This window comes from Zingiber officinale, unplaced genomic scaffold (assembly GCF_018446385.1).
Source record: "Zingiber officinale cultivar Zhangliang unplaced genomic scaffold, Zo_v1.1 ctg99, whole genome shotgun sequence".
NCBI lineage: Eukaryota > Viridiplantae > Streptophyta > Magnoliopsida > Zingiberales > Zingiberaceae > Zingiber > Zingiber officinale.
Window position 1 is genome coordinate 37616 of NW_024589991.1, and position 9981 is coordinate 47596.

Consider the following 9981-nt stretch of genomic DNA (forward strand, 5'->3'; position numbering starts at 1 on the left):
TTGGCTCGACTTGACTATCTACTGAAATGAAGGTAAGGGAGAAGCAGCATCTAATGTCAAGGGCATGATGTCTGCTTCCTTTTGGCACGAACACAATAGACTCGAATATAGCGGTTAAGGACAATCAATCACTATTGCGTAAAAGTTCTGGTTCATTCTTCACCTGCTCCTAGCGCTTTCTGGTTCATTCCATTCCATTCTTCACCTGCGTATATAGTCACTACTTCTAGTCACTACTTCACTACTCCACTTCCAGCCAATATGCTAGTCTAAGTCGACTACTTACGACTACTTATACTTAACTCAACTAATATCCAATTTCTCAGTAATTGAGCGCACTCGCTCGAACGAACCATCGCACATAGCCCATATCGGTCTCGAAAAGAGAGTTCACTCAAAAGAAATTCTATCTTTCTATAAACTCTCTTTCTATAAAATTCTAAATGGGATTCGTGAGTTCCGCGCTGGACAGGTAACCTCTGCTTAGATTGTGAGAGATGGGATAATCGTAGGGGCAGAGGTCGAATACTTGATTCAATGGTAGATAATCAAAGATAGGATTGCGCAATGCCTTACATAGTTGGAATGAAGGCACAACATCTTCACCACTTTTCCTGCTCCGCTTTCATGGGAAGATCCTGACTCAAGCTAGCTGCTGATACCATGGAAATGCAGGTAGACGTCTTCTTCGATTAGAGTGGGTCTGTCACAGATTCTGTCCTATGATAAACAAGGACGCTTAAAAAAAGGCCGCTTAGGAGTGAAAACGTACGTCTCTTCTTGACTGAGGCTACTGGGACTGTAGTAACGAAGCGCTTTCTCGCTCGATGTGTCTCTTAAGCATTTTCATCGTCAGACAGCAGGGATGCGACTGAGCTCTATTGAGACTTTTCTGGCAAGGTTTCAAGATTAACCGAGGGAGAGCTTCAACTATTCTTGTCAGAGATCATTTGGACTGATCTATTCTATTACACGAAACCGGATCAGTGGACTAGCCACACAATGCTCAGGCTAAGGAAGGAGTGAATCTAAAGTCAAGGTACGCGAACCAAAAGAACGTCGAAGACTATTGAAGACTAGTAAAGGGAAACATTCTTTGGTTTTATAGTTCGCCCACGCACGTTCCTTAAGGCGGGCAAGTCTCAATGGATAAGAGAGACGTTCTTGGTTCGATTACTTCTAAGATTTATTGGCTGACTGTTGACATGACGGACCGACAAAGATTATAGACTGGCCGATGAGGTCCGGCCGACGCTGGGTTTCAAAACCTAATAGAGGTCCGGCCGACGCTGGGTTTCAAAACCTCTTCCTCCGGCTCGTCTTCGCCTGAGTCAGATACCGGTAGCTAAGGTCTTCGGCCGGCCGGTTGCTCCAGTGAAAGAATACGCTCGTCCCATATATAGTTAGAGTGATGGTTAAGGTTATTCAATGAACTCGACCAGCTTAGAGGAGAAGGAAGATATGACTTATTATAACTCACCCAACCTTAGATACCACCCTATATGGTATTATATATATGGAAGGGATCGCCACTTAGAAAGGAAGTAGGAAGGGATCGCCACTTAGAACTTAGAGGTGTATGGTCCCACCCTCAAAGGTATGCTAAAAAGATGGGGGAGCAGAAGCAAAGAAAGAATGGGAATCTTACTTGACTTTGTCATTTTTGACATGAAAGAACCCCGTGAGAACCTAACCGAGAACGGAAGGTAATGGGAAGGTTCTTTTGTGCTTACCTCTTTAGTTTCTATAGTGTTCTTCCTTGTCTTGAAAAGGGGCATGGAAATGAATCTTATAATAATCATAAGATAAGCAGGGCTCAAGGCAACGCAATGAATCTTATGATAAGCAGCTGTTGGCTATCTCCCCTCGACCCTGCCAAAGAAATCCGCTACGCCTATTTCTCATCCTACCCACTCATCAGGTGTTCAGCTGACTTTGATAGAGCCCTAACGTATTTGAATTCGGCGACCCGAACGTGAGAGTGAATGGCTTTGGGCCATTCACGCAATTACTGTAATCCGCTAAAAGGGACAGATGACATCAAAACCCGTCGTGACCTCGGCCCAAACGAGCCATCTAAAGAAATCCCTGCCCTCTAATTTACGACTACTATATTCCATTCAAAACTACTCGACAAAATACTGCTGATGGGTTTTTTAGGCGTTCGGGACCAGTCGAAGTTTAGAAAATCATTGGGACCATCCGAGTGATTCATTCCTCGGCTGGGGGGGCGTAACGACCCTCCAGGCGCGTTTAAGCGACAGAGCAATCTGTTGGCACGTGTCTTGTCACGAGCACATTGGTTGGTTGATGGCTTAAGCCACAATAAAGCCAATACAACTCTAAAATGCATCTCAACTGTGGCAGATGAGATGGATTGATCTAGTGTTCCTAGACGCCTTCCCTCGTACTGACAAGTTCCGGTACGTCAAGGAGAGTAGACTCATGGGATCCAGGTTAATAGGTAGTTTGTGTAGGGTGTCTTGTTTATGTTGGTTTGACTTAACAATCTCTTTCTAATTAAAACCAATAATGTAACAATGGCAGTCTTATTTAGCAATTTTACTGAACGCCTGCCTCAGGTTTCTTGGCGCCGTGTGTTTGAACACACGGGGCGGTTAAGGGGGTTCTTGATCAGAATCCACCTGGCCGTTACTGGTTATCTGACATTAGAAGGAGCTGTATGTTCGCTTGTAATCGCGCGAAGGTCTTTCGTAGTTTTGAATTTCGTAAGTCAGGGACATCGCTATATTTGAAACAGTGTGTTGTGCATTTGCAACAAGACTATGCTGGTTCACCTATTAGTGTAGGGAGTTCTGCTGTCAACGTAAGTCTAAGTCGAGCAGGGTTGCCAACTATTATTCCGAAACACCATCGTTTCATTATCATGAAAAGAGGTGAGAGAGGAGATAGATTGGTTAGGTTATATCTCTCATGGTTTAGTGTGTGTAGGGTTCTTCCTCTGGCCAAACGGATAAGTAAGGCCACGTGTTCGCTTCGATAACAACACCTCAGAGAGATGTGCCAAAGGTACGGAAGCTGTAGGAAATAATCAAAAGTGAGAACACCTTCAGAAGATGTACTTACCTTCGATCTCTGAGATTCCTATGTATAAGGGAATATCTTGGAGGCCGACATTACAGTCATTACCTAACGATGACCGTAGGTTCTGGAAAGATCCGAAACCCGAACCAAACGTAAGTTAATCACTGAAATACGAGTTGGCGGCGTTCGCAGGTTCAGCGAGGTTATTTGATCGTAAGAAGATGGCTTGGCATCCTGGTGCATTGTGGTCATGGAGCACTTTATATCCTTTAGACTATAGTTATAACACTATGGCTGTCCGTGAGGATCTATGCTTTTTCCATAATAGGGTCAAGCCTGTCTTGGAAGGGTTCTTTAAGCACTTAAGTGCCCTAGGTCCTCATCCCGGTCGTTTGACCTGTACCCTTTCTGGAGCTGGCAAAAGGCGTCTGTTTGCTATAGGAAACTATGTGCGAGAGCCTGCACCCTCTACATAGCTGGGCTATGCGAGTCTTATCTCGTATTCCCAATGATGGTACTTTCAATCAAGAAGGCCCCATCCACCGTCTTAGCAGGTTTTGCCCTACTGATGTTCTGTCTTTCGACCTTTCATCTGCGACGGATAGGTGGCCTGTCTTAGTCCTTACGGAGATCTTCGGATGCTTCTTTGGGCAAGAGACAGCGCTATGTGTTCTTAATGGGACCTTGTGGTGTAATGTATTTCATACTCATCGCCCTCTATTAAGAAAAGCGAGGTTTGTTTACTTTGCCGCTGGGCAACCTTTGGGCTATTACGGCTCTTGGGCCCTCTTCAGTCTCTCACACCATTTCATGGTGTGGCTGGCTGCGTGGTATGTTTACCCTAGGAGAACGGCACCATTTCGAAAGTATGCTCTTCTCGGCGACGACATAGTGATCGCTGACAGAGCTGTGGCCGAAAGGTACAAAGCTCTGCTAGATACAATGGATGTCTCTATATCTGAGTCTAAGTCAATTGACTCTAAGACAGGGGCAGTAGAGTTTGCTAAACAGTTCTGGGTAGATCGAGTTCAAGTTAACTTGACTCCAGTATCTGCGAAAGCGATTCTGGCATCTTCGTCACTTATAGGGCTGTGTCAGTTGGCTGAAAAGTACAACCTCTCTATGAGGTGTCTTGTAAGGCTAGCTGGTGCTGGCTATCGAGTCCGTGGTCGCATGCTCTCTACTCGTCTTTCGAGGCGATGGAAACGGCTGCGTGTTGTAGCGGATAGGTCCCTTTCGTACTATCGGTGACCTTTGGATTTGTGGTTTGGACGGGGCAACCCCATGAACCCTTATCTAAAGGGGATCATAATCGATAGAGTGAGAGCGAAGTACAAACCCAAGCAATTGGTTTTGATACCAAGCAATCATTTGGTGAGGAAGATCTACTTGACTTGAGCGGACCATTCATCGCGAATGGATGAAAGAATGGCTAATCTGGCTTAAGTGGTATTGTGAAATTGCGCTTGCGCCCAATCCCAGTCTTGAAGAGCTATTTAATCCTCCTATGATCTCGCACACATGGAAACGCAATACTAAAGATCAGAATTCAATAAAGTATGGTTTCTTATGGCGTTGTTGGGATCTAGGGGATGAATGGATTCGTCGGGACTCTACCCCCTTGTTTGACAGAGGGGAGAACAGGTAAATCTTGTGAAGTCAGTTCTGACGGAGTACAGTTGTCCAAACTGTATCTCCTTAAGGATAATCAGACTATAAGTATTTAAGCGCACCTGAGAAAATCATTCTTCTCTTTATGTCATGTGTTAAGCATTAAGCATCAACTTCAATTCCCTTATCTCTGATCTCCCTGACTTGAGTTAACGAATGAGCTTTCATTCCAGATCTTAGGCCCCGGAGCACTTACTTAAGTACTTCGCGGGCCCGACCACTGACGGCCTTGCTCTATTTATGGAGCTTTCTCGATCAACTTTCATTCAAGAACGTCGTCTTCTCATGAAATATTGAATTCAGATATTCGATCTATTCTTATACCATGTAATTCAGATGAAGATCGACCGGTATCTTTAGATAGCTCGAAATTAGACCTTCTTCCCCGTATTCTGCACCAAGAGTTCATGGCCCAAAGCCTACAAATACTGCTGATGGGAATTGGGTGTTGCTGCGAGTGATAATGACGCGTATCAAATTCGTTTCTTCTGGATCGAAGCTCTATGTCTAATTCAGTCCTTCGCAAGCTTCCTTCAAAGGGAGAGTCCATAGGCGCGAATACTCGGATTTGGCTTGGAAGTGCTCGCTGAGCGGTCTCTCTATTGATGCACCGGATGTCTGTCCGAAAGCTCTGTTATCTCTATCTTCTTTTGACTCCTAGGTACTCTATCACTTCATTCGTTCGTTTGGTACACTCCACTTGCTTGAGTGCTCGCTCCGGTACACTCGTCGGGTTTGATATAAAGAAATTGAAACTAGGATTGAAGACAGCATGAAAGAATCCCTTGAGAAGACCGATCCTCAAGCCTCACTATCCCCTCTTTATGGTAGAAAGAAGCCCCCTTCTCGTCGATCCTTGGCTTTAAGTTGAGTTTCTTTCTGGTCCTCGTCCTCCCGGGATTGAAGTTAAGCGGTCTCCGGATATGCATCTAACTCAGCATAAGTATGCCATTGCCATGGAATGTTTCTTTCGTTGCCCTGTGTGACTCCAGCACTACGCGAGCCATGAGCAAAGCATGCAATTAGCACTGGTAGAGCGGGGAGGTACTTGCCAGAAAGAAAGAGAGGGGAGCCAACCGAAAGGGAGAGAATAGACTTATAACGAAGCCAATCATTATTATATAATATCTTTCTCTTTCTTCACCTGTCATGTAGGAGGCGGATCCTAAAGTGCTTCTTTCTTCTTCTTTTTCTTCTTAGGTTTTTGTTTCTTTGGTGGGTACTTGTATAGTAAAGGCAGGTAGTACCCAAAGACTAACTTTAAAAAGGCTGCTATCTTAATCACGACGTTCTTAAAGGTTGGAGAGCCTACACGCCTACACAGAGTTTCAAAAAGGTTGGTATTAGCACTCGCTTAGGTGCTAAAGGTGGAAAGGTAGATAGATATGTGAGCCAATTAGTCCTTGAACTAGGGAGAGGAACGAGGGATACCGACGTCTCGACCAACGGGAGAGGGCATATTAATCCAATTCCAATTCCAATAGAGTACTATACTTGACTTGTGAAGGAGGAAATCGTAGTCCCACAGGATTCAAGAAAACCGGTAGACGTGTCGTTGACCAGCTCTTTTGGTCCCTCCTTTCCTCTGTCGCTCGAAAGCCTCCGCTTGCTTCTGTTGTTAAGCTTATTCCACCAGCGGAAACTAAACCATCTAGGTAATTAAGTACTCTTTGAGGATCGCTAGACAAGTCGGGGGCCGGCTCTCTTTCTCTTTAAAACAAGAATGAACAAAGAAAGAGTGAAAGGAGAAAAATAGATATTGACTAATTGCCCAGCATGCTATTCTCCACGCCCAATCATATATCGACGAAGCGGGGGGCTCCCACAAAGAAAGTCTTTATAAAACATGAAGAAGGCTTTCAGTCGAAGGAAAGAAATGATTCTTATTGGGGTCTATTGTATGGGCCCAAAGGTATCCCAAGACCTAACAAAGGATCTAGTGGTTACCTTGGAGTGGATAGCAAGAAACCTATCCATGCTGGGACACTGAGATGCACTAGCGTTCGAATGCACCTCTTATAATTAACTCAACTCAGAAGATCTATCCTAGAACATCTTGCGAAGCCGGTTCGGTAGTTCTTGCATCGAACTATGTTAATGAACTCATAGGAACTGGCCTCATTCTCATTCGCTGCAACTGACTTATAGTACTAGAGTGATATCGCTATAGTTATGAGAAACTACGAAAGATCCACTCGACTATACAATAATCTATATCTCGATCTCTCTATCGCGTATCCGCTCGAGCCTATCCTTATATAATCTTTGCCCTGACTCTATTTAGAGCTATCTGACTCTACAATCGACCAAAAAAAGTAAATGATGGTATGGCGCTGCCTCAACTATGCTACTAACTATTCTTTCCGTCGCCCCTTCCCTTCGTTCAGCTCTTCGCCAATCGACTATCGTCTCACCTATCCATATCCATCTCCATCTCCAGTGGGTACACTTCCCTTCGTTCAGCTCTTCGCCCCACAGCAACAGTCGTAAATGGCTCAACGGCCATTTACTCTTACCTTATCAGTCGAGCTCGATCCTTACGTCTCCAATCCCCCTTCCCTTCGTTCAGCTCTTCGCCCCTCGCCCTTCGGGCGAGCTCAATCGGTTGATTCCCTATCGGTCGCTGGCTCGTCTACACGTCGCCCCTTCCCTTACGTTCAGCTCTTCGCCCCTTCCCTAATTAGCTGTCTTGCCAATAGCACATGAAGGAAGACTGACGAGCAGTGGTACATATCTACCATAACAGTCTTGATTGAGGATCGCCCTTGGGTTTGAATGTTCAAGCTAGTTCTTCAACCCAGAGTGGGGCTATGAAAGTTTATCGCCAGCCCATTGAATAGCTACAGTTCGATCGGGTCCATTATTCTCCTTAGTTGAGCTAGAGTGGACTCTTTTATTAAGAAGAGGCTAGGCGTCCGGACAATAAGAGTTTGAATGCTTGTCTCTATTACAAGAGAAGCAGTGGCAGCAAGCAGAGTTCTCCATACCAGGATGCCACCTACACAGAATAGCTAATCTCAGGTTTCGAGTACTTCTCTACAGGTAAATGAATCCGAGACGAGAGCAGCACCAGTTTCTCCATCCACCTCTTTGTCAAGCTCATGACCAACGGTTGAATGCTTACATTACATAAAGGGTCTTGTCTTCCTACCTTCCATCTGAACTTCATCCTACAACACTTAGGAATGGAACCCGACTTCCCCGTGCAAGGCCTTAACTAATTCTCCGCTTGGTCACCTTTCTCTCGCCTTGACCTCGTGAAAGCAACTGACAATGATTCTGCAGACTTCCGGTCGGAAGGTACTTACGAAAAGAAAGAGAGAAATCCGTCCCTAACCGAAAGATCAGAGTCTTCCGCTTAGTAGAAGCGAGAGTTCACCCCATCATCCCAAGTCACCGACGAACTAGACTCCATAGGCAGAGTCAGAAAGCATAGACAAGAGGCTGCTAATGCTGGCAGTAGATAGATCGCACGAAGGTGCGAAGCGAAAGAGGCCCGTACAACATCTCACACTTTATTGGCATCGCCGAGTGCCCCTTTTGATCCTCTCGTGCTTGAATTGAATCCATTCACGAAACAGAATGGTAGATCTAGATCCCCAGTCGGTACCAATTGCACCTCCTACCCGCCAATAAAGGAGTTGAACTACTTCCTCTATCCTAGCTCACAATAGCCTTATTAGGGGTCAAGAAGAGAAAGAAGAGGTCAACGCATCATCCTTACAGCTCGACTGCTGCAATGTTGTCTTCTTTCTATTCCAATAGAGAGAGGTACTCGAAACTTGTCCCTCTTCGGGTAGCTAGCTGACCTAGATTAGGCAAAGAGAAGCTAAGAGCAATGAATAGCAGGCTCCAAGTCAGAGAGGAAAGACGAGTTATTACTGGTAGCTTGTAGGAAGATAATGCACCTGAGTCCAGACCGCAGAGAACGGGGCAACCAAAGAGACCTCTGAACTGCTACTTCGCAAGGAAGATGATTGACCATAAGGATATGATATGCCGACACCAAGTGCGGACCCTTTCAGGTGGATCCGACACCTGCCCCAAACGATCCCAGCAACTTAATTAGAGTAGAGTGAATGGCCCTCCTCCTAAACATAAAGAATATTGAGTCTACAATTTCACTTTTGACATCAGGGAAATACCATACACTCGTAGGGGCACCTAATCAGAATCGTGAATGGAAGGGCAGGGATTTCTTTTAGATGGGTCGACCTTTATACGTCAGCAATCAATCTCTTTCGTAGTCTTAGTTTTGAATAGCCATTCACGACAAAATACTGCTGATGGTAAGAGTAAATGGCCGTTGAGCCATAAAATACTGCTGATGGTTTTTTGGGTGTTGCTGTTGTTCCTTTGGGGCAATTTACTAAAAATCTTATCTGACGGGCCATTCACTCTACCGTTCGGGACCCGAGAGTTCCATAGTTCTTCAGTTCGAGTTGCATGTGTTAAGCATTGAGCATCCACTTTGATTTTGATCTCCTCACTCCTTCTTTTAAGTGTACTCAAGAGCTTTCAATCAAGGATCTTAGGCAACCGTAGCACTTACTAAGTACTTCGCGGGCCCGACCACTCGTGGCGTTGCTCTTTGGGCGTTCTCGATCAGAACTTTGATGAAATATCCGAGGATACTCAAAATATTGAGTCCTCATTGAAGATGAAGAGGGAAGCACTTCGTCTCACTACACTTGAAGTACCTTTAGGAAGGGGTGTTTCATTTAAGTTAAAAAAGTGCAATCCAGAATTCTACCGAAGAGCCTATTCCTATAAGGTCGTTTGTCCCCATGGTTTCTAAAGTTGGATGCATTGAATTTCCTTGTTGCATAAGGTAAGCAACATGATCCCTGGCTTGGATAGCTGAGGGCCGGTATCCGTACTACGGCCATATCTTGTTGCTTGATTGGGAATTGGACTCTAGTTCGCAACCGAGAAAAGCAAGGAAGACCGAAAGGGGAGAGCGAGGTCCAATGATCCTGTTTTCAAACCGAATGAAAGCAACACCTTACTAAAGAAAGAAGTTAGGAACCCAATCAAAGGAGTTTTTTCGCACAATCAGAGGAATGGAATCACCGACTGATGTGACGATGACCGGAACCGCTTCTACAGGTACGAACTGTCTTATTGCGTTGGAGAACTTCCTGCTTGGGAGCGGCTGCTCTCGTACCACCTACAGGTACAGACAACTACCGGTAGATGAGCGCTTGAGTTCTATTCTGAAGTTTCATTCCGTTCCGTCAGGGGCTGTTTCAACAGCAATAGCAG

At 45.2% G+C, this 9981-nt stretch overlaps 1 protein-coding gene across 1 annotated transcript; it reads left to right on the top strand.

Moving 5' to 3' along the window:
• The first annotated feature begins 2695 nt into the window (after positions 1-2695).
• Positions 2696-4496, top strand: LOC122037869 (uncharacterized mitochondrial protein AtMg01110-like). The gene has a single exon (XM_042597324.1). It carries the CDS (start codon positions 3493-3495, stop codon positions 4294-4296), a length of 804 nt encoding a protein of 267 aa, XP_042453258.1. The 5' UTR covers positions 2696-3492; the 3' UTR covers positions 4297-4496.
• The last annotated feature ends 5485 nt before the right edge of the window (positions 4497-9981 follow it).

Bases quoted from the DNA above. Each gene is read 5' to 3' on its own strand.
- LOC122037869 (XM_042597324.1), top strand. From the start codon at position 3,493: ATGTGCGAGAGCCTGCACCCTCTACATAGCTGGGCTATGCGAGTCTTA.